Source organism: Fundulus heteroclitus, unplaced genomic scaffold, assembly GCF_011125445.2.
Source record: "Fundulus heteroclitus isolate FHET01 unplaced genomic scaffold, MU-UCD_Fhet_4.1 scaffold_70, whole genome shotgun sequence".
Classification (NCBI taxonomy): domain Eukaryota; kingdom Metazoa; phylum Chordata; class Actinopteri; order Cyprinodontiformes; family Fundulidae; genus Fundulus; species Fundulus heteroclitus.
In genome coordinates, this window is record NW_023397143.1 from 1,453,194 (window position 1) to 1,478,491 (window position 25,298).

Genomic DNA, 25,298 nt, shown 5'->3' on the forward strand with positions numbered 1-25,298 from the left:
CACTGACGGACAAGTCGAGTGGAAGCACTCGGTTTACTCCCTGGCATCCCCCGTATGTCCGGACCCACTCCGAAAACGCTGTAACTCCGCCCACTCGGGACAAACCTGAACTTATCTCGAGCACACTCCTCTGTGACAGCTCCCATGTTGATGACGAAAAGTAGTCAACTGCAGGGCTTCCTTCTTTAGCTAACATGCTTGTCCTGTAAAGACTGACCCTGAATGAGTAAGTAGTAACTAAGACTTTTGTAGAATTTCGAAGTTATACGTTGCATTTTCCAAGCGGTAACACCACATATTTGTTAAAGAGCTTATTTAGCTCATTCCCAACGACATTACCCCGACCTTCACATGGCTTTAAGAAAAAAAATATATTTTTTGCCTGACATTTTTTTTTTTTTGCGTGCATTTTTTTCTCAAGTCTCTAATTAGGATGCGTGAGATATTGTTGCATTTTCACTACAAATGATTGTCGATATAAACCGTGACTTGTGGAGAAGTTTTGTCTAACACTAAAAACAACGCGATTTCGTGGCGTTCTGTCTGGTCGGATCGTGTTATTTATTCTGCTCACAAGCATGTTCAAGCAATGCTTTAACAGAGTAACAATTCAAGTATCAGCAACGCAGTGCAATGGTTGGTCGGTTGCATTGTCAAAAAGTGTTGCCGCTCAGTATATTTAAACTTAATGCATGATTGTGGATTCTTCCCACAGTCCGTGAGTTCTGGTTGGATTGGCTGGTTACTGTAAAATTGCAACTTTAGGTATGAGTGCGTGCTGACATGGTTGTTGTTGTTGCTGCAAACAAAGGGAACTGAACTGAAGTCGAAGGTTTGTGTATCAGGTTAAAAGGGGGTCAATGCAAATGCATCCCACAATTTTCAGATTTATATTATTCATAAAAGGTGAATGAATGTGAGAAAAATGTAAGTACCCAGCAGTATTTTCAAATTTCTTTTCCCTATTTATTTATTTATTTATTTACTTACCCTTTTATGCAGGTATTCTTTCCAAGATTTAATTTTCAAGAGAGACCTGCTTAATTTTACAAACACTGCAACAATACAAGTAATTGAAACAGTTGATTTAATTAAATAAGCTAATACAGTATGATTAAAAAACAAGAGCAAGTTGCTTAAGATTTCTCTTTTTTGTTCTTAAAAAAAAAAGAAATCATTCCCAGTGGAATCGAAGTGGGTACTATCAGGTCCTGCTTTAGAGTATTCCATGATTTAAGAAAACTATTTTTTTTCTCCAACTTCTGATCATTCTAATGGAGCACTGAAGGAGAGCAAGTCCTGAGAGGGACGTTTATGGCTGACATATATGAGGATAGGTAAGGCGGCAACAGTCCAAGGACTGCTTTATAGATGCAAATGTACCAATGCACGAGTCTGCAGGTTAATAATAATGGCCAGTTCACTCCAGAATATAAATCACAGTAATAAGAGATTCATACCCTGTTATAAACCTGAATGCACCGTGATTGACAGCATCCAGCATATGCAGAGAGGTGGTAGGTGCATTCATATACACCGCATCACAGTGATCTAACAGACCAAGGAAGGTCATTAAAACAGAATGCTTCCTTGCACTGAAAGAAAAGCAAGATGTTTTTTTTTTTTTCTGAAGAAAACCCCCTGGTTTTATCTTTAACTTGTTTTTACATTTTCAATATGTGATTGAAAGCAGAGCTTAATGTCTGTTTTTATCAGTTGCAAAGTCGTTTCTAAATTTGAAAGAATGTCAAAGTGTGATTTGATTTAGTTTTGTTATTTAGAAGCTAAATATTTACATTTTGGGCTTGCTGGGCGGAAAAGCTGATAAAAGGACGTCACTTTTCAGTGTTGAAATCACAGATTTTTTTTTTTAAAACTCTCCTCCGGTACTTTATTGACTTTGTCCCCCCCCCCTCCCTTTCCCAGTGGCAAATCTGTTTGAGGAGGCAGAGCGATGCAGAACATTATCAGATACTCTTCAGTGTTCCTTTTCCAAAGCAAACAGTGCGAGCATGCGGGCCGACCAGCTGGCTTCTCCCTGCTGCTGGATGATGAAGAAGCAAAGGGGCGCGGCCGCAGCTGGTTCTGAAACCTGCAGGATGCGAGACTACAGTATCCCACCGAACACCTGGGCCGCACCTCGTCCGCTTGGCTTCCCCTGTAAAGGGATCTGTCACCTTCCCACACCTCCGCCCTGTCGGCTCTGCCACCGTGCGGCCAATCGTGTCGGCGTGTCGGGGAAACCTCCCAGTTTCAGCTGCCTCCGTTGCACGTTTCGTTGCGGAAGCGGTGGTCTGAAGCGTAGCCTAAATAGAGAAAGTTTCTTGAACTGACAGCAAAGATTAGAGGGATGGTTGTAGCCGCACAGCAGGAAACGTCAGCACTGTCTCTGAGAGTTTGGGATAAAAACTTTTATTTTATGTGATGCAATGACTTTATGATGCAGAGGTACTGTTGCTCCAAAGTGACAACACTGGCACGGCTTCCTTCAAACGGGCTCTTTAATAAACGCCGTGAAAACTACAGAAATAAAGACAAGCTTTAGAAATAGATACATTTACAGACAGTCAGGTGACACATACTTTAACAAAAGTTACCTTGTGACCGCCTGCCACTTCGGAGGTCTTTAACAGATTAATTCTTCGTTGTCCACTCTAAATTAAAATATTAAGTAATTAAAACACCATAACCAATAAATTTACAAAATATTACAAACATAAATACAAATACCTTGACAGCTACAGGAAATACGAGACTGCTACTTGTAGCTCTTTTCCAGATTTCTGCTCCTTCTCTCATATGCAAATCTCGCTGCCTTTCTTATGTACGCAAATCTCGCAATAACTTTCAACAAATAGTTTGAAAAGAAATAAAATACAATAATTTTACATAAACCTCAAAATGTGAACTAAACAACTTAAAATACATTATCTGAAATAAACATAAATTTTTTCCAAGAAATAAATCATTTCACTGTCACTTACAGGTATGCATAAGATTCACACAGTGTGACATTCAAAAAGGGGTCTCCAGTACACATTCTGAACTATAGACTCGTTTTTTAATGAAAACACAACAGAAAACACACTTTTGCGGTGAAATAATTAACTTTTCTTGTATTTTTGTTTTCTCATTTACATAACATAATTTTCTTGTTGACTGTTATGGATTTTATTTATCTTTTTGCCCATAAAAGGCCAATGAAATATACGGCATTAGCTACTGGTTAAACCTTTCCGCGGCTGAACTTATTTCAGTGCAGGACCGCTGGTGTGTTCCTCCTTATGAGATAAAAGCCCGCGAGTGCAGCCCGGACAAAAGAGGATGCCAGTCAGGGAGCAGCGCACCGCGACCCGTTTACAGCCACTGACTTTGAAAGACTGGCTTTACTCTGTGCTTGGGTCTGTGTGGGCTTAAACATTGCAGAGATGGTCTTTGTTTGCATGTGGAGACAGAGAGTGTCAGCGACAGAGTTCACAGTCAGTAGGCAGTTGTGTGAGGTGGGCCGGCGGTGATCCGTCTATGGAAAGGCAGAGCGTTGTTGTGTTCCTGTTCAGGAATACCTAAAAGGACTGTGTGTTAGCATGAATGAAGAGACTAGTACATGTGTACGGTTTTGTCAGCGTACGAAGAAGAAGACGGGGAGAAAGTTGCGTAACTGCATGTAAGCTTGGTTTGTACTCTTTATCGTTATTATTGCGAGAGACTGCTCTGTTTTTTTTACTTTTCTATTCTTAGTAAGAACATACTGCAATAGGGCTGGGCGATAAATTGATTTAATTCAAATATAATGTAGAACAGATTACTAGATCAATGTGTGCTTCTGTGCTTTTTTGTCTGTCTTGTTGTGTCTCTGCTCTGTCTTCTGTAACCCCAGTCGGTCGAGGCAGATGACCGTTCATACTGAGCCCGGTTCTGGTTCTGCTGGAGGTTTTTCCTTCCCATTAATGGGGAGTTTTACTTTCCACAGTCGCTTCATGCTTGCTCAGTATGAGGGATTGCTGCAAAGCCATGGACAATGCAGACGACTCTTCCTGTGGCTCTACGCTTCTCCAGGAGTGAATGCTGCTTGTCGGGACTTTGATGCAATCAACTGGTTTCCTTATATAGGAAATTTTTGACCAATCTGTATAATCTGACTGATTTTGACTTTGTAAAGTGCATCGAGATGACATGTTTCATGAATTGGCGCTATATAAATAAAATTTAATTGAAAATTGAATTGAATTGAATTGAATCAAATTTGCTATTCATGAAGATAACATTTTTGGAAAAGCAAGATTTATTTATTTATTTCATTTATTTATTGCTTTGCCAATGCTCCTCTTGGGCCTCCGTGTAACTCGGCACAATATCAGTCCTGAAAGGGGAAATTGTTTTGGTAAAGGCATGCAATATTCAATATATGTTTAAGAAAATGTAGCTCCATATAAGCATCTCGGGGCAGACACTGGGTGGTGTCCTCCTAACCATTTAAACATGTTGAAACTGTAAATAAATATATTGTGCATGAGTTTTATCTGGGCGTTCTAATGGATGGTAATCAGCTCATCTGGAAACAAACAAATTTCCTTGTTGCAAAGCAATTTACATTGCCTGATGTGTTTGGGTGGATGATATTGATCTGATTTAGTTGTTTCCTTAGTTAAAGTTTTTTTTTAACCAAAAAATTATGGATATAGCTGGAATGATATTTTGCTGTGAAGGACAGTTTTCTCCACATCACCTGTTTAAAGGTGACAGTTTTATCACCTAAGTTCCCATCTTAAAGACAGTTTCTTGCCTTTCATGGTATATTTCAGGTAAGCCCACTGTAACTGTGCTACACTGTGTGATGTTGGAGGAAGAAGTTGGCCTACCTCCTGCTGGCTAACATGAGCTATTACCTCATTTTGATAAATATTTTCAGTGCGGCTATCAAATGATTTCTGAATTATGTATGACTTTTTGAAACCCGTGTATCACGTTTGCGTCTTTTGATCCAAACTTTTCATCTTCGGCGTGTTTACAGTCATGGCTTTGAATCACCTGAACCTGCTGCGACCCCTTCTGTCTCAGTCCCTGGCGCGGCATGCCAGCTCTCCCCTCAAAGTCGCCTCCTGGCTCGGTTGCAGACCACCGGTTTGTCCTGGTACCTCCCCCCACTCTGCTCCTGCGTGCATCAGGCTCTATGCCACCAAGAAGGCGAAAGGTCAGTGAAGAGAGCACAGACGCGTTCTGTGACATCTTCAGTTTCTCTGGCTGAGATGCGAGTTTGTTGATTGGATGTTATTTGTCTTTATATTTGGGTCTCATTTTCTCCTTTTTCTTCGTCTAAGCCAAGGCAAAAGGCCAGTCAGCGAAGGTGAATATTAATTCAGCTTTGGTGGAAGACATCATCAGTCTGGATGAAGTGAAGGAGGAAATGACCGCCGTGGTCGACGCACTCAAAGATGAGTTCACGCGCAGCCTCAGCATCCGAACCTCGCCAGGTTAGTTGGCTTGCGTGTGTCTTGGACCTTCTCACACATTTCCTCTTCGCCTCGCTCGCTTTTTTTTTTTTCTCCAGGTGTGAAAGAAAGCAGTTTATTATGAGATAAAGCAGGATTTTCTGCACAGAAGACCAGTAGATGTATGCAAAGCCAGTTTCAGAATTTAACATTTCTTAATGATTTTGCGAAACGGTTTTCTACGTATGATAAAACATTTTAGATGCAAGAAATCTTGAAAAAGATTGAATGCCTATAACGTTCATGTGTTATGTCTCAAATAGACATGGTTCTAAAACTACACAACTACTGAAAAATTCAGACAGGAAATTTTCTTGTGTAGACAAATCACAGTCAGAATCTTATTTTTCTCTTTTAACATTTTCTTTTCAGTATCAGCTTTATACTGATAGGCATAACATTATGACCAGTGACTGATTACGTGTTTCACCTGATTGACACTGGTTTCTTTTCTTTTTTTTTTAAAGTCAGTGGTTGAAATATATTTGTCTGCAAGTGGATATTTTGCACTCAAATTTCAGGTTTTAGAAGCAGGAAAAAAAAATGGCAAACATAAATATTTTTGCATGCTCCACAGGGGCTTAAATCTAATCAATAGACAACTGAGTCAGAACATTTCCAAAACAGCGGCTTTCAGGAGGCTTTTGCAGAGGTCGTCATCAACACATTGGATTGATGAAGATAGATGAAGTTTCTTAATTAGATTAGATTAGATTAGATTAGATTCAACTTTATTGTCATTACACAGGTACAGGTACAAGGCAACGAAATGCAGTTTAGGTCTAACCAGAAGTGCAAAAGCAGCAAGTGCAGGATAAACAATGGCTCCATAAGTACAGGACGTGGGTTATTACTGAATAAATATAGAGATGAATACTATTATAAACAGAATTTTACTGATAGATTTGTCCTATGAGTATAATATATAGATAACTAGTATTGTGAACTAAATTTACAGCTGGATATTTACCGAATATAATATACAGGTGAATATTACTATAGAGTTTTACAGATATGTACAGATATGTATATATAGATAACTAGATAATGTTGCGTGAGCTACTGTTTTAATGGAAAAGTCGAGTACACCTCGCATTAGTTTGTTATATATGAAGCAGGGCTGCCCCAGACCTTCTCATGTTGAGTTTTGGCTTGGTTAATATCAACCGTTACTGTTTTTACATTATATAGAACATTCATGAGACATTGATGCATGTTTTTTTCTTTCAGATAAAAGTCTGCTTGGTGTTGTGATCTACCTCACAACGCCCCGCAGGGCTTAATGTGAGGAGATCCATGTGTGACATTAGTTTGACCTGGCTTTGGCCTTTGTTTCCCATACTACATCCGGGCCGTGACCCTTCGTTTCTGGGTTCTAACAAACTGTGGGAGTGGGGTGTGTAATAGTAGCTGCCACAGAAGGACACTGCAAACCAAAATCTGTCTTAAAACTGAAAATTCTTGGTTGTCTTTTACACCAGTGATTCCCACCATAACCAAAGAGACTTTTGTTATGTTTTGTTACAGACACCAAATAATAAACTAGATGCAGAGCAAAAGCCTAAGTTAAACGACCATTCTATCAAATGCTGACGTTACACACACATCTGTTTTTTTTCTCCCTCATGTGCATGGTGACTTAAAATGATAAAAACATAATAGTACCGATAAGTACATGGTATAAACCTGCATCAGGGGCATTTTGATGTTTTCTTAGGACATTTTAGCCCCTTAGAATGAGATCGACAGGCGCAAGTGCAATCCAAAGACTTAGGATGGAAATAAGTTAATAGTAAATGAAGGCCTGTTAGTAGCAACTAAAAAGAATACAACTTCTTGGAGAAACCTTATTGTTGAGACGTTGCATGCAGATTTTTGTAACATAATTTGGAAGGGTCCCATTAAGTGACATTTGCTTATAAAACGAAAGTGTCAGCACTTAGGACATTCAAAACCTCAACTGGGAAATTTTTACACCAGAATCAGGATTCAAAGAAAAAAAGAGTTTTGGATAGTTAAAGGAAAAGATAATTTGCTGTAACTGATCTGTTTCAGTACGCTTAGTCTCCTGGCTTGCCTTATATTTATTTTTTTGTTCTCCCCTGATTCATCACTTGGCTGCTAGAGATTATGTATGGGCCTGCATACGGGTCGCACAGTGTGGAAACCTTGAGTGGAAATACAGTGGTATCTCTGTAATTACAATTACAAGCAATAATCATTCTTTCTGTGGACAAAGCAACATACCACATGCATATTACAAGTATAAAAAATATTTCACTAACAATTATTTATTGTAATTTTGATACGTAGAGCCAAACAAACATTTTAGCTGCTTTAGAGACATGCCGCTCATAGCTTGCCAGCTGTAGTTTTAAAATTGTCTCACCTGAATAACACTGCGTGCCTTATTCTTCACACCGACTGTGTTTTTTGTAACCAAAAATATTTCTAGGAAACTGAATTTGTCTTACCTTTTAAGTGAGCCAAATATGCAGTGGGTTTCTTTTAGCTATCCAGCAGTGCAAAGCAGCATGTCGGGGAGGTTTTCCCCGTGTATGAACCCCTGATGCCTAGGTCCTTAACATGAATCTAATTTTTTCTGATTTTTTTTTTAATAGATTGAAAATTTGAGTTCTTTGTTTTGATGGATTTATTAAATAATTGATTAAATTAAATTTATGCACTTTAGTTTAATACTATTGTATTCCTATCTTTGGTCTCAGCTCATGTTACATTCTCACCTTGAACAAAAACATAGGTTTTTAGAATAACACGGGCAATTATCTTTTTTTAGTTAACATCTCACCTGCGTTTTTTTTTTAAGCACCTGAAAAATACGGTTGCTGCTTGTGTGAAGATTTTCCTAAACTTGCCTGGAACAGATCCTTGTGGCACCTCTACATCTCTCAATATTTCACTCTCTCTCCAAAAGAAGCTCTACCATTTAGCTTCAACATTACCTCTCTTAATCCCGCTATCTCTGCAGTTCCCTTCCCTCTGCTGTTTTATTCATCTATTTTAGACGAATCCCTTCTCTTTGTATTCCTTTCTGTCCACTCCCTCCATCAGTCTACCCGTCACTGATCTCCTCTGATTGTCCGTCCCTCCCTCCTCTGTCCAGCTGCACAATAATCCAGGGAGGCAGCGGGACTTGGATCTGACAGCAGAGATGAGATGGTGGAATCGAATGACGTCAGTTGTCCGGCTATGTGTGCGTCTCATGCAACTGTATGTGGGTTTGTTCTACGAGACCCTCATCTGGGTCTTATTAATCCTACAAGTGGGAGAGTGTGTTTGGATATCATTGGATCTTCTGCTGCGTGTTGCTATGAATCCGTACTTGTCTGGATGTGTTTGTGTGTCAGACATATAACAGGAAGTCACACGGATAGATGCGGATCGCGTAGGGAGATCAGGGACGTGAACACCATATTGTGCTGATTAAGTATGGGTATTACAGCTTGGAAACTAGCTTTGTTTCTATGTAAACAAAGAGTCTATAGGTCATCCGTTTGGAGACTAAATACTGAATAGCATTGTTGCTGCAGGAGTCAGCAGCGCTAGAGTGGTAGCTTAGCTTCACAAGTGGAAGCTGAATTACAAGTTCTCGTCTCTTTACAGATCAAACCCTGTCCACTTCCAAAACAAATCAATTTAATTATTCTTTTCCATCATGTTTTGTTTTAAATACTGTTGTCTATGTCTACCTTTTATAATGCCTGGTTGATAAGATTGAAGTAAAAAAAAAAAGTATTTCCTGAGTTATCTCTATGAGCTCTTTTTCATTTCCTTTTAGAGCCGGAATAATTCATGGATCAGATTTTAGCAGCTTAATAAACATGCATCAAAAGTGGCAGGAATTAGAATATTTATTTAAATATTAAAGGAAAATACTGAAGGATTTTTAGAAAGCCTGTAATATGTTAATAGAAACCACTGCTCCCTAGGAGCAAAATATTAAGAAGTGAGCGATGACCCAAGACACTAAGACCTGTAGCTATAGCACAGGCTGGTTTTAATGTGTTCAAAACAGTGTTTAAATTAAAGCATACACAAAAGTTAAAACATTTGTACATATGTGCTTTTATTAGATATTTAGGCTTAAGATATTAAAAACATTGTAAGCATTACTTTACATTTAAATGCCTTTTAGTGATGTTTATTGTATGGGGCAGCCATTAAGAATGAACAATGAATAAAATACAAAATATGGGTTTAGAATGTTTCAATAGTGTGGGATATGTAAAAAAAAAAAGAAAGCTTAATATTTTTCAGATAGTTTATGATCATCTTTTTGGAGCATTATGATTTGGTTATAGTATTGAGAGTTTATCTCTTCTCTTTCTCAAAGATAGCCTACTTTATAAACTACCATAACCCTTCTATATAAATAGAGATGTAATGTAAACATGGGAGCATTTAGCCCAATTGGGAGGCATCATGTATTTTCCCAAAGGGTTACATAGACAACTGTGACCTTCAGCCAAACTGATCTCTAAATACATTTTTTTACAAGTATATGTTTCTAAATAAAATGTAAGTTTATTTTGTATAATCTTCTGTGAACAGTCTAATTTTTTTTTTGTGAGTGCCTGAAGGCCTTCAATAACTTTCTTTCTCTCACTCCTCTTCCCATTAAAGTATTGTAGATGATCAACTAAAAGGTTATCATAAATTTATTTGTTTCTTATTCATAGATTGGTAAAGTTTAACTACATGGGGAAAAAATTAAGAGGAAATTAGGAAAAATTACTACCTGGGGATTTAAAAAAAAAAACCTTCCTGTCTATCTCTCTGCATGGAGTCTTCTATTAGCTGTCAATGAAGGATAAAGCACAGTTAAAAACACTAGATAAATAAAAAACATACATTAAACGTTCACAGTAAAGTGCTGAATTGATGAAGCAGAATAGCATATTTTTGAACAGCATTGTCATGTGCTTTTAATCAAATTATTAACAAGGCATATCAAAATTGAGAGGAAAAACATGCTAACGTTAGCCTAGCACGTAAGCAAACTACTCCAAATGAAAACATTATCAGCAGTAGCAAGTTGTGATTTTACTGAAGACTATAGCTGCATGCAAAGAGTTCAGATATGTGTTTAGAAAAGCAAAAGTGTCCTGAAAAATTTTTACAAGCCAAAATATCAAGGAGTCCTGTATCAACACATGCTAAACATTAGCATACCACTTTAGCAGCTGTTCTGCATGAACACAGCTAGCAGAAAGAATGAGTTTATTTCAGAATAAAGCTGAATATTTAAAGTCGGGTATGTGTAGAATCATAAGACAGTCCAGCAGCAGCTCCTGTTGTAACAAAACTGTTGCAATATTAATGCAGAAGATGTAATACTGCTATGTTTTTTTTTTTTTTTTTGCCATACTTTGAAGCTACCGAATTTCCATGTTTATACTTGCCAAACACCTATTCTTAAATGACTTGTAATCAAGACAAAACATCCTAATTGGAACATTTTTAGGCTGGGTGATAGAAATCTGCTTTTGTCTTGGGCTGACTTTTACCAGTTTCAAAACCTATATTTATTTCCTCAGAATTAAGGCATTAAGAGAATTATCTACTGCGGGTAAATATGTAGGTGGTCATTATTTCAGCATAAAATATTATATAATTGTTATTTATCCAATATTTATTAGATCAAATCTATAATATTTTTCATCCACATTAACTCTCTGTTTGGTATGTATTTTATTCTGCCGTTGAAATCAAAATATAAATTGACCCTTTAGAGAAAATTACACCACTGGCTCACCTCCCCGTCACCCCACGTCTCCCCACACAGCACCAGCACAGCCCCCCTGGGGAAAAAGAAGGGAGGGGATGATGTAAGTCAGAGGTGGAGGAGAAGGAAACAACTGCGTCTGAGGTTAGCTTGATGGAGGAGGGGGAAGAATGGATGGAGCAAGGCAGCAAAAAAAAAAAAAAATGGGATGAGGGGAGAAGGTGGGGCAGAAGGCAGCTTGTGTTGGCAAAACTTTTGTTTCTGTCGCCGGTGACTGTAGGAGAAAACAAAATGTTAAAAGTTTCCATGACCTTCTGACAGTAGGCTTAGTTTTTACATCTGTAACTTGTGGCTTCTGCTGTGGATTCCTTTGCTGTTGTTTTTTTTCGGTTTGTTAGACTAAGCAACTAAAAGAGTGATTCTGTTTTCCCTCGCTTCATTTCTGCATGAAAGCCGTCATATCGAGCCAGACAATGGTGCCACATCGATTAGAGTAACAATGGGAGTACATGATCTGAGTATATAATGCCTAACATATGAATGTAAATAAAAGTAAGTGCTTCACAAGTTTGATAGGTTCTTTTTTTTTCATTGCCTAAGACGATGTTAAAAGAAAGCAAGTTGTGTGGAAATTTCGACTTCTAAAATTTCTGCCAAATATTTAGAAACGCATTTGCCACAGTTTAAGAGTGCACGTTGTGTTCATCGCTGCAACCGATGCGACGTCTTGAGTTTCTGTGGAGGCAGATAAATAAAGAAATGAAACACCTCCTCTGGTCTGTATTTATTTAGGGGCTCTGGATCACATTGTGGTGACGACTCAAGATGGGAAGTTTCCTCTGAACCAGCTGGGTCAGATCTCCATGAAGTCACCTCAGCTCATTATGGTCAACATGAGCAGCTTCCCTGAGGTAAGGCCCATCACGCGCACACACTCACACACACACACACACACACACACACTTTTGTTGCAGTTTCCTCCTACCTGTATGTGTTTGTCTCATTCCGGACAAGCACTGAATAAATAAGCTTTGTAAAAATAAGCCAAAGCAGAGACAGATAGATGGTCTTCGGTGAGGGAGAAGTGAGCCAGACCAGAACTGGAACCCCACATCACTCTGTGTGTAAATGAAACCTGACCAGCCTCTCTCTGCGCCCCGAGTCTCAGATGCTAATTGATTGATCACTCAAGGAGCCCTTTGTTCTGAAGGTGAAAGATAGCAAAGAAGGGTATATGTGCACTGTAGTGTGCTTATGTCTGCGTGTGAGTTGTCCCAGATAGGAAATGACCTCATTTTACCCCTGGGTTAGAAAGAAATGGATTATTTTTCTTTTTTCTTTCCACATCTTTTAAACTCCTTCAGTTTCTTTGTAGATTTTCTCTGAGGGGTCAGAGGTATCTTGACTCTTTGATGCTAGAATTTGCATTTAGCCTCTACATTATTAAATCATGTATATGAGTGTTGTATTTCACAATGTTTTTTTTCAATGTCTGCTCTACTTCCTGCTCAAGCCATTTTTTTTTGCATGATTTTATGACACTGTGTAACAGAAAATATTTAACAGAAATGTATGGTGACTGTGTTCAAGATGCTTCGTTGCCAAGACCGTGTTGCATTTATCACACAAAGTGTAGGGTTGTAGATCCCAGATGTAGTGTGGTTGTCGTTGAAGATCATTTCTGGCAAAATTGTAAAAAAAAAAAAAAGCCTTTAGTCTTTAGAAATGATGAGTGTCTAGGAACTTTAAATTAGTAATCCATGTCTTCCTACTGCCCTAGCATTTAAATATAATGACATGGAGAATTCTTTCTCTAAGCCACTCTTCAAACTTAGAAAAACAAGAGAGCGTGCCATTTGGATAGGGCATGAGTATGGAAACTTCCTAAGTCAGGATATGACGACAAGACCAAAGCAAAGAGTAGCATCTTAAACCAACCAATTCATCATAACAACCATTAAAGGTTATCAACTTGCTAATCAGTTTAGAATCTGATGCCAGGGGAAAATGCTTGATTTCTGTCCTACCGTCACAAACGCAAACATGCCGAGTTGGCGACTTTAACATGAACCGATCGCTTCGGTCAGATGAAGATTGATCTCCGTATGGGTTGGGTGTGATCATACACTGTTTGAAATAAAAGGGGATGTTAAATACACATCTTGGTGGTCTCCGCCAGAGATCCTAGTCCCTGAACCTAAGTCTTATAGAAAACCAGTGGAGGGATCTTAAGAAAGGATGGCTTAAAAGAGGACCCAGAGATACTGTGGGAAAATACTAAGAGTTCCATTGTCAAAAGCAGATAATACAAAGTGTTAATAGTATGGGTGCCAATAAGTTTGGCTCCAGTGATTTCTTTGATTGTAATACTGGAATAAAATATTTATTTTAATACTGACTATAATGCTGATGGTGCTGCAATTTTCTGCATGCAGACCTTTTAGTTGTCTCACTAAAGCCCTAAATCCAAGTAATGCAATAATTTTTTAGACACAAGATGAAACCTAAAGAAAAAGAAACCCATCTTCATGAGTTTATCAGGACCTCATTTGTCAATCAGTGCTGTTTTGCAATTAAAAAAACTCTACTGTGATTTTTTTTAACACCTTATGCCCAGAGGGTTTCAAGAACAGTTACATACCTGACATCCAGTACAGCTCCAATGTTATAAAGTGTAAATGTAAACATTAAGCATTTGTGTGAAACTAATGCATTAAATAATAGTTTTCAAGTGGAACCACTGTCACCATGTCTGATTTATATTAAACAAAGGAAAAATATAGTTTTCTGACCCTCGCCTAAATATTTTTATTAAAAAAACACTGCAGAACTACATTAAAACCCTTTTGAAAATATATGAGATGCTTTAGACTTTTTTATATCCACATCTTGACTATAACTGCAGCAAATGTAGAAGCACATTTGTTACACAAAGGTTTTAGTAGTGTGCCAGGCACACCTGTGATTTTGGCACAATTTAACCAAATGTGCCATACCTGTGCCAAATGTGTTTTTCATATTATAAAAAGGGAAGCAGGTCAAAATTAGGTGGAGAAGTTGAATTTGACAAAATGCTTTACTATGCCAATACGGCTTAATGTAGTACATGACTAGTTTAAGGTTTTGTTATAAATATGAACTTAACTTTGTTTGACATATATTTTGTATCACATGCCCTGCTGTGCTATTACCAGGAGATTGAAATTAATAAAGATGTCATAAGTCCATTATGGTGCTTTTATGGTTGTAAACCTAATGATTTAACTTTTACTGGTTACAGTACACAGACAGTTTCAGAAGCATTTATGAACATTAAGTGGATGAAATAAACATAAATGATTTCTAAAAAGGGTTCTTCTCTTTTGAGCTGCAGCATGTCGAGCAACAACAGATTTCTCTCGTATTTTCTTTCACGTTCTCTTATGTTATGTGGTCGCATTAGAGCTGCGGGTTTACCCGGCTTTATTTCTTTCCAGGTGGACGGGGCATCATTAAAACACTAATACCAGCCACCAAAAAAATAGGTTTTTATCAAAAGTAGTTTTTGTGCTGAATCTGGCTGAATGTTTCTCGGTTGAGTGTTTTTTTTTTTTTTTCTTTGTTTTGTCTCATTTCTCAGTAACCACAGACCACACATACTCAGACAGACACATGCTCTTTCTTTCACACGCCACCCTGTCAGGACCCATGTTACCCATGTCCGGCACAGAGGTGATTCCTCGGTACCAAGGCCGAATAGGCTTATAATGACACCTATCCATTACCTGCCACTGCAGGGTCTCTGGCATTGTTTTTTATTCATTCATCAAGAGCACCCTGGAAAGACAGTGCAGCAGACATGTGCAAGTGGAGCCGCCATTTCATGTTTTTGTGTGCATGCATGCCCATGTTTAGGCATCCAAACGCTCCTTAAGCTTCTTTTAAAGGTCTTTTTAAAAGGCCTCTCGATCACATTCCTCTCCGCTTGCCTGCTTGCTTTGAACTGGGCCGGGAGCGTTTGATTCGAAACTTCCCCGTAATTTCTCTTTCTCCCCAGCGCATTAACCAGAACCTGCCCGGCATTTTTTTGTTCTTTCTTTTTTTTTCAGAGGAATTGCTCTCATTTTTTTTTTTTTTTTTTTTTTTAACCACCGCGGCGTTCATCTGAGAGAGGAAACCGTGATGAATTCGACGCTGAGAACTATCAAACTTAAGTATGAGATGAATCTATCACTCGGCACTCAGAAAGCAACTGGAGGCCTGCTTTCCGGATGACTTTAACAAAGGAAAAGAAACCTCATGAATTTATTTAATACAACCAAATTCCTTTAATCTAGCTGCCATTTCTTTCCCCCAGTGGAAAAGTCCAGAAGGAGCCGTCAAAAGCAAAGAGTGGGATGGAAGGTGGTGGGGTGGACAGGAGGACATTGGAGGGCTTAAATTTCTCTGCATCACTCTTTTGCATACTTAAAGAAGCTCAGTTAAGGGAATTATTATGCAGCCGAAGAATTACCTTCCTTTCTGCTGTACATATACATACCATAACTGTAGCTTATTTTAATTCAGCCATGTTGGAGGGTTCTCAATCATAAATGGCCTTTTTAAGGTCATCCAAAGGCATATCAGTCAGTCCAAGTCCACACTTTGACTAGGCCACTTTAAAATTTGTGTTTTTATTTTATTTTTTGAGCAATTCACTGTTGAATTTGCTGGTGTGTTTCAGATTTATGCCCTGCTGCCTAACCCAGGTGCACTGGACCGTAAATGGGTAGTTAGTGAGGTTCTGTGAATATGACAGTAAAAGTGTCCCCACCAATTGTAGAATAAACAACATTTTGAGATGTGTTTTTAGTGGATTAGCTGGATAGTACACATAAAAGAGTTTGAGGTCTAAGCCTCTGCAGTTCCTGGCATTTTGTATAAACTTAGACGTGGTGACTTAGATTTCCATAACAATGGAAATCATTGAGCTCATTAACTTGTTCGGGACCATTTCAAATACATAATTGATTTTGCAGAGGTCCGTCACATTAAGTCTCTTAAAGGGGCCATGACAACAAATTTCATTTTTCTGTGATTTTGGGGGTATAATATGGACTGTTGTGCACTCATCAGGCCATGTGAATGTCAAAAGTGGGTCCCAAAGGACCTGCTCATGAACAGTCAGCTTTGTTTCTTTGCTCAAAAACATACAGATTAGAAAACAGTTTATCTTTCTACGTAGGTTATCTATCTACGTCATTTATATCCAATCAGAGCACACCATCAAGCAAACAGCCTTCCCCCTTCCCCTCTCTTTCCAATTACTGCAGATGGATGAAGGAATCAGTGTGGCTGGATTGTGGTTCATCTATGGGGAGGTACGGCACAATTTTAACCCCAAGTCAAACCGCGGTGAAGTTAGTTTTAGGTTGGGTGTTGGATATTCGTGCACCGCAGCTTCGCGGTGACTGCCTCTTAGTCGACCCTTTCCATGGAGGCTGATCTGGCGCCGCAGCTCTCAGTCTCCTCGCTGGCTGCTAAAGCCGCTGATGGTAAATATTCAATATCCAACCTAAAACCAGCTTTACCGCGGCCCAATACGAGACTGTGTGGTGTTCATGTTGTTCAGCGCATTTTACTGAAGTAATTTCAAGTTGGGTGTTCTGTACCAACACTGAGGGTGGTGACCACAATGCTGTCATTACCCGTAAGCTTATTATTTCTAAATGCTGTCTCATCTGATAAACGTATGAACACTCGCGTTTGACTGGTTTGCCAAATACGGTTGTAGCCAATCGGAGTGAGGTCAACTAGGTAGAGTCACAAATCATTACCGTACCCTTTTCCTGAGGAAGTACATTTGGCCTGACAAAACAACAAGCTGACGCTATTTTTTTAATGAAATTCTATGGATAATTCACATATGAAGCAATATCTACTGCAAGAAATAGTTTATACAGTGATGTCATGTCACCTTTAAGTAATGGGAAATAGTCTAACTGTAATATCTTGCACTCTGGTAAACTTAATGTTTTCATTCTGTCGTGTAATAATTGGGCTGATCTGAATTTTAGATTTGATAAGGAGGGCTATGACTTTATTCCAGATAATGAAATAATCTGAAACCTATGAAAAGTTGTTGTTTTGTTATCTCAGAGATAGAGGGTTGAGCCTTTTTGGTAGAAAAGTAACATGTCATCAGCATAGAGTGTCAGAGGTTTTGTTTTTCTGCAGCTGCATGTGGTCCGATGATCAAAGCAAATACTGACATGGAGAGCGGCCAACCTTGTCTGGTGCCTCTTTTTAGGTTGTGCTGGGGCAATTTTGATTATTTGTTTTAATAACGGCACCTGCATTATTTAATAAGTTCTTATAAAAAAAATTGTTTAAGTTCCAGATTTCATCACAAATAAGATTTTCCAAGTTGCCATATCAAACCCTTTTTGAGAAAATCATAGCATACTTCTTTTAAATATTAATAATATTATCAATAATATTATATGCCAATATTACTGGTGCATATGAGTCTTTTAATTAACCCAATCTGATCTCTCAATTGATTATTGGAGGAGTTATTTTCTCAATTCTGCTGCCATCTTGCAGATAATTTTATATTCTAGTCTTTCCAAATATATTGTTTACATCAGCCATAATTGTGGCCTGTTTGACATTAAGTTCTATATCTGTAGCAGTTACTATAAATTGACTAAGCAACCTCATCTGTTAGCAGGCGTGCATTCATAATTTCTAACCACACATAATTTACATGCTGAACTACCTGCTTATTTGGGTGTTTTTGAGATACTGAAGGAGAAACCACAATTCAAATAACTAAAGTTTTGTGTTTTTTATATATATATACATATATATATGTTACTGAGACGGTAAACCATTCTGATTTCTAAGCCACAAATGAATTAGCAGAGCATCTGCTTTTTTATGCTCCTTCTTAGAGTTGGGTTTTTTGCAGGTTGCACATTTAAAGCCTGACCAATGTACAGAGATCTGTTAGAAATTTGTAATTGAAACTTTGACATGTAAAAAAAAAATTAAATAAAAGCGTGTTGTATCATCATGTGCATCTCTTTTCTGGGAGTAAATAAATTACTCTAAAGAAGGCAATGAGGAGATAGATCTTGAAACCATCAATGCAGGACAGTGTGCAAAATATTTTTGTTTTAAAGAAACAACTAAATAAATACTAATTTATGTAAACCTAATCAAAAAGTATTTGGAAAAGGTTTCAATGTATCTATTTTTTTAATAAGCCACGCTAATTTTCCTTTACTTTTATGCCTTTTTATAGAATCACAATGTCTTATACGGTATGCTATAAAACAAAAGTACTATTTAGATTTAACATTTAGGAGGCCGTAATATTTAGAAATGCCATGTATTAATACTATAATTTAGTAATATATTTATCCACTCAGATGGACTTTCACTGCTCTGTATGCCCACACCTGATGTAGAGCTTAGTGATCAAGAGCCTGAAGTGTTGGGAAGAGATTGGTATGATGGAAAAGAAGAAGAGTAGTGAGAAAACTGTGGGTTAATTACAGTCAATATTGTCATTACAATATTGAACAACTGTAATACAACTGGGTGCTCTCTTAAAGCTCAAACACATTTTAAATGTTTGAGCTTATCAGAAGCCATGTGGGTTTTCCTATGGATCAGCTAATTATCTTTACGTCCTAACTTGTGAGCCTTATTTATTGAATGCAAGCGAGCTGAAACACATGTTTGTGTTCATGTATCAAACGCGATCACAGGCAGACTCTCCTGTGGGGTTGTCAGAGGTCAACTCTGTGCCCCTGCAACCTCTCAGTCCCGTCCCATGAGGCCCGGCGCTGACAGTGGCCCAAGGCACTTCCACGCTGCACGGGAATCCCCTGGCACACACACACGCACACACACACACTACCTTAATGATTGCCAGCTGGAGTGCAGTCACTACCTGCAGCCGCGGCTCTGCTTTTCCTGTCGCACCAGCGCTGACTTTGTGTTTCTGTGTGTGTGTGTGTGTGTGTGTGTGTGTGTCTGTGTGCGTTTCTGCCTCCCGCCCCAGGCTACAGCGGCGGCCACCCGCGCCCTGAGAGAGAGCAGCATGAACTTAAACCCAGAGGCGGACGGGACCATCATCAAGGTGCCCGTTCCCAAGTGAGTCCCCCTTCTGACACACAAATACGCCGGAGGCAAGAAAGGCTTTTCCTCCACTTACCACTTTTCCTTCTTTTCCATCTTCCGTTCACTTTTGTTTTTCCTCTGTCATTCCTCTGTTTTCTTTTCCCCCACTTCTCTTCTTTTTTTAACGCCGCCGTTTGCCCGTTCGTCCCATGCAACATCACCCCCGATATGCAAATATCCCAGCAAAATCTCACACATTGTCTCTCTCGTGGTTTTTGTTTCACCTGATTAATAAATAAATCCACCATCTTTGCCGTCGCTGACAGGTTTATTGACTTTTCTGAAGGAGTTTTAGAGAACCTCAGTGTGTTAATATGATTGTCAGGTCAGTCTCCCTCTCTCCATTCTGGCTAAATATCTCTCGCCCTTTCTATTCCGTCCCCTGCCAAATCAAACAACCTCGCACAAAACAATCCGTCACTCACTCAACAAGCCGCTCTCTGTGTGTAAAGACTACGGTTTTTACATATACACGTTGTGCATGTGAGTCTGCATGCCTCCTGTGTTTGTGTGCATGTGTGACGGTGTGCACGTGGAGCAGCAGGTGTTAGTCTGGCAGAGGAGGGACACAAGAGTCGGTCTGCTTTTCCCCCTGCAATCAGTCTCCGCACGCTCCGAGCCTCCATTTGCATTTCCAAAGAGAGGGTGCTTCTTGATTGGCCCTGGGATCGGTAATTAGGCCGCATTGTTTGCAGTAAATAGACGCGGCACTCGGATTGTTTGCAAATTGTTCCCGCAGCAAAAACAAGGCGAAAAAGCCAATTAAGGGCAAGAATAGCAGAGTGTAGCAGAAAGCAGGACTTTTCGGAGTAACAAATGCAAAGTGGATGCAAACTTGTTGGAAATCCGTTTTTTTTTTTGTTTGTTTTTTTTTCTGTTTTTCCAACTCTGTTTTACGTCCGCCAAGTGATTGTAGTTCAAAGATGTGAGTCAGAACTACAAGGTTTGTGTTTAAGGCCAACAAGCTTTAAGTATACCCATTTGCCCTAGTGAGGATTTAATTTTGTGCATTTACATTTCAAAATGGTTTTCCATGCTCACCAAAATAATCAGATAAAGTTGTAACTATGTAGTATGCAAAGAACCACAAAAGTATTTTTTATGATCTTTTCATCTGGTCTCTGTCATTAGTACTTCAGGCTTTCTGGACAATTTTCCAAAGTTTTCTTTTGGACTTTGCACATATTTTCCACTGAGCCATTTAACTGCGTATTATGAATCATTCAGACAACAAAAGCTCCTAAATTCACGTATCGAGCTTGTGTTGTCACTAAATTGTCGGCCACTTAGGAAAGAACGTGTTTTAAATCTGCCCTGTAGTAAACGTTTGTTGAAAAGGAACAATTAAGAATGAATTCAAGTTATTTATTTGAATCTTATATAGATACTAAATATCAGACATCACATATTTTAGCACCAACGAGGAGGTGATAATCAGCTACATCACAATGTTGTTCTCGAGTTTTGTGTCAAATCCTTTCAGATATTGTTTTGTTTTTTGGACCTTATACTTGTTTTCGTCTTCACTTTTCAATTTGCTGTCTCTGTCAAGGGCAAAGATTGAACTGGAAAAATGGAACAAAGGAATTCATCTTAAAATTCAGTCAAAATTGTATTTTGAAAGAACCTCAGTAGATTTCAAGAACTACTGATCGAAGCAAAATTATTGAAACCTTAAGAAAGTTTGAAAGCAAAAAAGAAAAGTCTTCAAGATGGTTTAAAACTTACTGAGTACTCTACTTTTGTAAAAGTTCGGATTGTTTATATTTTAAAATAAAATAATTTTTAAAGTTAATTATTGGAACCAAGGGTTAGGATTTTTTTTTAAATCAGATTTAACATGGAGGTCACAGTTTACTGCAATGTTCCTTTGCTGTTTGGAAAAGTATTGAATTTGTGTTTCTTGTTGCTCTAGTTCTGAATAAGTATAGTAAAAAATTTATACTGATTTATATTGGAAGGAAAACTTTTATCTTTGATTTCAGCAGGTATATTACAGTGAGAACTCCCACGTAAATGCTAACTCGTTGAAATATTTAAAACAAAAACATTGATTTTGACACTTTTTCAGATGCCGCTGCAGCAGTAGTTTCTTAACCTGAATCAGTGTAAGATCCCAAGCAAAGCTTTTTATTTATTTATTTTTTAAATACGTGATTTTGCCAAAACTCTTCTGCCTTCACCCACAAATAAACTTTTCTGCCATCAGATTCTTAATCCTTAGAGTTTAATACGACGTCAGTTTTCCCCCTTCGCCACTGTAACTGTAAGGCTTCTCTCTAGGTGTAGGAGCAAGTTTATGGAAATCTATGACCATTCCTCCTGAAGTACATTTTATGAGGTCAGACACTGATGCTGGAAGATGAGGCCTGGCTCACAGTCTCTAATTTATCTCAGAGGAGTTATCTCGTGTTAAACTCTGGCCGTGTGCAGGCCAGTCTAGTTAATCTGCCCCAAGCTGTCTCCACATACAGTATGATTTTGTTCAAATATCTTGGTATGTTGAAATAATAAGAGTTAATTTCACTAGAGCTAACAGGTTGAGCCCAACTTCTGGAGAAACAGAGCCATGTCATAATCTCCTCACCAGTCTTCACACTTGACACGGTACCGTTCTTATGGAAGTTCCCAAACCCAGACCTGTCCATCCGCTGGATAGAAAGAGAAGCATGATTCATCACTATAGAGAATGCCTCCCATGATCTAGTGTCCGTCGCACCACTCTATCCGGCTCCTTACATTGGACTTGGTTAGGTAAATCTTTGATTCAGATCCTCAGCCAAGGAAACCGATTCGATGAAGCTCTCCGTTCTCCATTCTTGAACTAATCTGAAGTCCACGTGAATTTTGGAGGTCTGTAGCTGTCGACCGTGTGGAATCTTGGTGACCTCTGTGCACTATGCTCCTCGGCATCCACTGACCCCACTCTGAGATTTTTCGTGACCTACTACTTTGTGACCGAGTTGCTGTCATTTCCAATCACTTCCTCTTTGCCATGTAAGTGATTAAAACCCCTGGATTTAATTGTTTAGACGGGTTAGCAAGTAGTTTTGGCACTGCAGGGTTAAAAGGAGGATCGAAGCTCACAAACTGCATTAAAGACTCTGTTTTTACCGTTCGATGTCTAAGTGTTACATATGTTGATCTAATTATGTCAATAGAAAAGAAGTCTGAACTGGAAGCCAACTTCAGCTTGCTTTGTTTCTTGATTTGCGAAACGTACAGATAATGAAGGCAGCATGCTGGAGCACTTCCAGGGTGAACATCAGTACTCAGAGGTCCAAAAATGTTCTACAAACTGTTGGAAGATCTAGACATTTAACCCTGGAATTGATAAAATAGGAAATGGTGCTGTTTCTATGAGATATTCTATTAGATGCAGAACAAAATGAGGTTGACTCAAAGGTATCCTAGGACAGATGAGCAGTGGTGAGCTTCACAGCAGCAAGGTTCCCATGTGCAGGCTCAGTTTGGGACACTTTGTGAGGGGACAGCATGATCTGTCGGTTTCCTCCAAGATATGGTTTGTTAATAAAGTCTTAACAAGAGACAAAGACTGCACCACAACATCAAAAATCAGTCAGAACGTGGATGATCTCTGCCACATCTGGGTGTGGTCTTCTGGGGTACCTCAAGAGTTCTGTGCCTTCCCCATGAATGGAGCTCAAAACCTCTGTGGTGAGATCACTATCGCGGTTTGTTATCATGGTGGCCTTTCTCGGTCCTGAAACAGCAACCAACCACAATCTGCGCTCCAAAACGATCAGGTGCTGTGCTCGCTGTGGTTAAGGCTCCCATTTAGGGGGAAGGGCCCACACCTCCAAATTGTGCATGGGCTGATTGATTAAATAAAGCTTTTTTAAAGTTTTCAGGCCACAAACTGAATGCAAAATCTACCTGTCTCACTCTAAAGTGGGAGGAAGACGAAGCAGACAGTGTTACGATCATATTGTTACAGCAGATAATAAAAAACAGCTTTAGAAGTCAGAATCTATGATCGGCCCACGTTTTGGATTGTGTGTCAATATGATTGCTTTTGTCTGTACTCACTATGCATACAGAGAGCTGCACCAGTTAAACTTTATTATGCAGGATGTCACGCTCAGTGCGCTGAAATTATGCAGAGAAACCTCAGACACTGCATTTTATCAGGATGCTAATAAAATGATGACAGTCCTAAAGACATATATGCTCCTCCTCAACAGAAACTGATGGCAGAGTTGCAGAAACAGACCACGGCGCCACCTTGATCGTCAAACTGCTTTTTTTTTTTTCTTGTTCTCTCCTCTTTTAACTGCAGGGTGACACGGGAACACAGAGAGAACCTTGCCAAGTTGGCCAAGCAGTTCAGCAACAAGGCTAAAGACTCTCTGAGGAGAGTGCGCTCCAATGCTGTCAGCCAGGTGAAAAAGGCCAAAGAGGGACACTCTGAAGACACAATACGACTAGTAGAAAAACAGGTGCAAGGCCTACGAGTCGCTTCAAAGCTAAGAAGGTCAAAACCATGTTTTCAACTTACTAGATTTTCTTTTTTTTATATATATAGATTCAACAGATGGCAGACAACATTGCAGCGGACATCGACAAACAACTTGCAGCCAAGTCCAAGGAGCTTTTGGGATGAATGTAAAAAAAGAAAAAACGTCAAGAAGTCTTCAGTTACATATTTCTGCATCGATTAGACCAGGGGTCTGCAACCAGCGGCCCCCGAGCTGCTCTCATTGGACCTTCAACCATTACTCTTAATAACTTTTGCAAATAATGAAGAACCAAAATGCATGATAACAAATGCATGTTTTAGCAGGTTTTCAGTTTTTACATGGAATAATTGCCTTGAATTTCCACTTCACAGTGATACTACAGGTACCGGCAATACCTTTTACAGTAAAAAATATTTATGAAATTCTCGTCATTAAGGTGGAAACTATGTTTTTGTTTTGTTTTAAATCATTTCCCACAAATATCAACATCCAATAAAAGAAAATGTAGAAAATCCTTTTTTTTTTTGCAAACATTTTTTTTCTTTATTTTGAAACGTATTAACAGCAAGAAATAAAATGCTGTTTTTTTAAAAAAAAATGACATCAAATTTAATTTTTTTCAAAAGCTCATGCTACACTTACAATTCTAATAGAGTTTTATGTAGCTGAACTGAGAGGGACGTGGCTCTTTGGGTTGCACAGGTTGCAGACCCCTGGATGAGACCAACGTGAACCTCAGAAGGAGAGGCAGCAGCTGAATCATCCACAGAAGCACATTTCGGTTTGTTAACACAGAAGCTGAAGCTTTTGTTCTGGGCCACACTGCCGGGTACCCGTCGCTGCTGTGTGATATCTGCGTCCAGCTGCAGAAGGAGGGCGTAAACAGAAACTGGCACGGAAACGGCAACAACAGCGACAGACTGCCTGTCACCTCCCTCCTCTTCCTTGTTACTCTCCCCGTCTTCAAACAAACATCCAACGAGGGGGGGGACGGGGACGGATTGCCTTTTAATGGGATTTGTGGGCCTCCTCCTAATCAAACTCCTCGCCACAGGGGCTGTCTGTTTATACAAAGCAAGCGCGCTCATCCGAATGTAAACTGGCTGCGGGTTTGTCTTGGTGGCAGGCGTAAGACGCAGTTTGTTCTTGAAACCGAGGCAGATACCATTAGCGTGTTGCCAGACATTTGTTTCGCATTGATTCTGAGTCTGTTTTAAATGCACATCAGGAAGGAGGGAAAAAAGGGGGCCTTTTAATTTCTGTCCATGTCTAGGATTGATAACATGGCTACTCTATTTTAAACACAATAAAGTCAGGAAAGAAACATTATTGATGGACCCCATTAAAGAAACACTGCTTTGAACCGTGTGCGTCATCTTGTTCTCTCGTGTTTTCTTTTCATTGACTTTAGTTTTTGGTTTAAAGTCCGGC

The 25,298-nt window shown here is 39.0% G+C and overlaps 1 protein-coding gene across 1 annotated transcript; it reads left to right on the forward strand.

Moving 5' to 3' along the window:
• The first annotated feature begins 88 nt into the window (after positions 1-88).
• On the forward strand, positions 89-24,381 carry mrrf (mitochondrial ribosome recycling factor). Its single transcript, XM_012871142.3, has 7 exons — positions 89-226; positions 5,012-5,191; positions 5,319-5,471; positions 12,028-12,146; positions 19,268-19,359; positions 23,687-23,846; positions 23,933-24,381. Exons 1-7 carry the CDS (start codon positions 223-225, stop codon positions 24,008-24,010), a joined length of 786 nt encoding a protein of 261 aa, XP_012726596.2. The 5' UTR covers positions 89-222; the 3' UTR covers positions 24,011-24,381.
• The last annotated feature ends 917 nt before the right edge of the window (positions 24,382-25,298 follow it).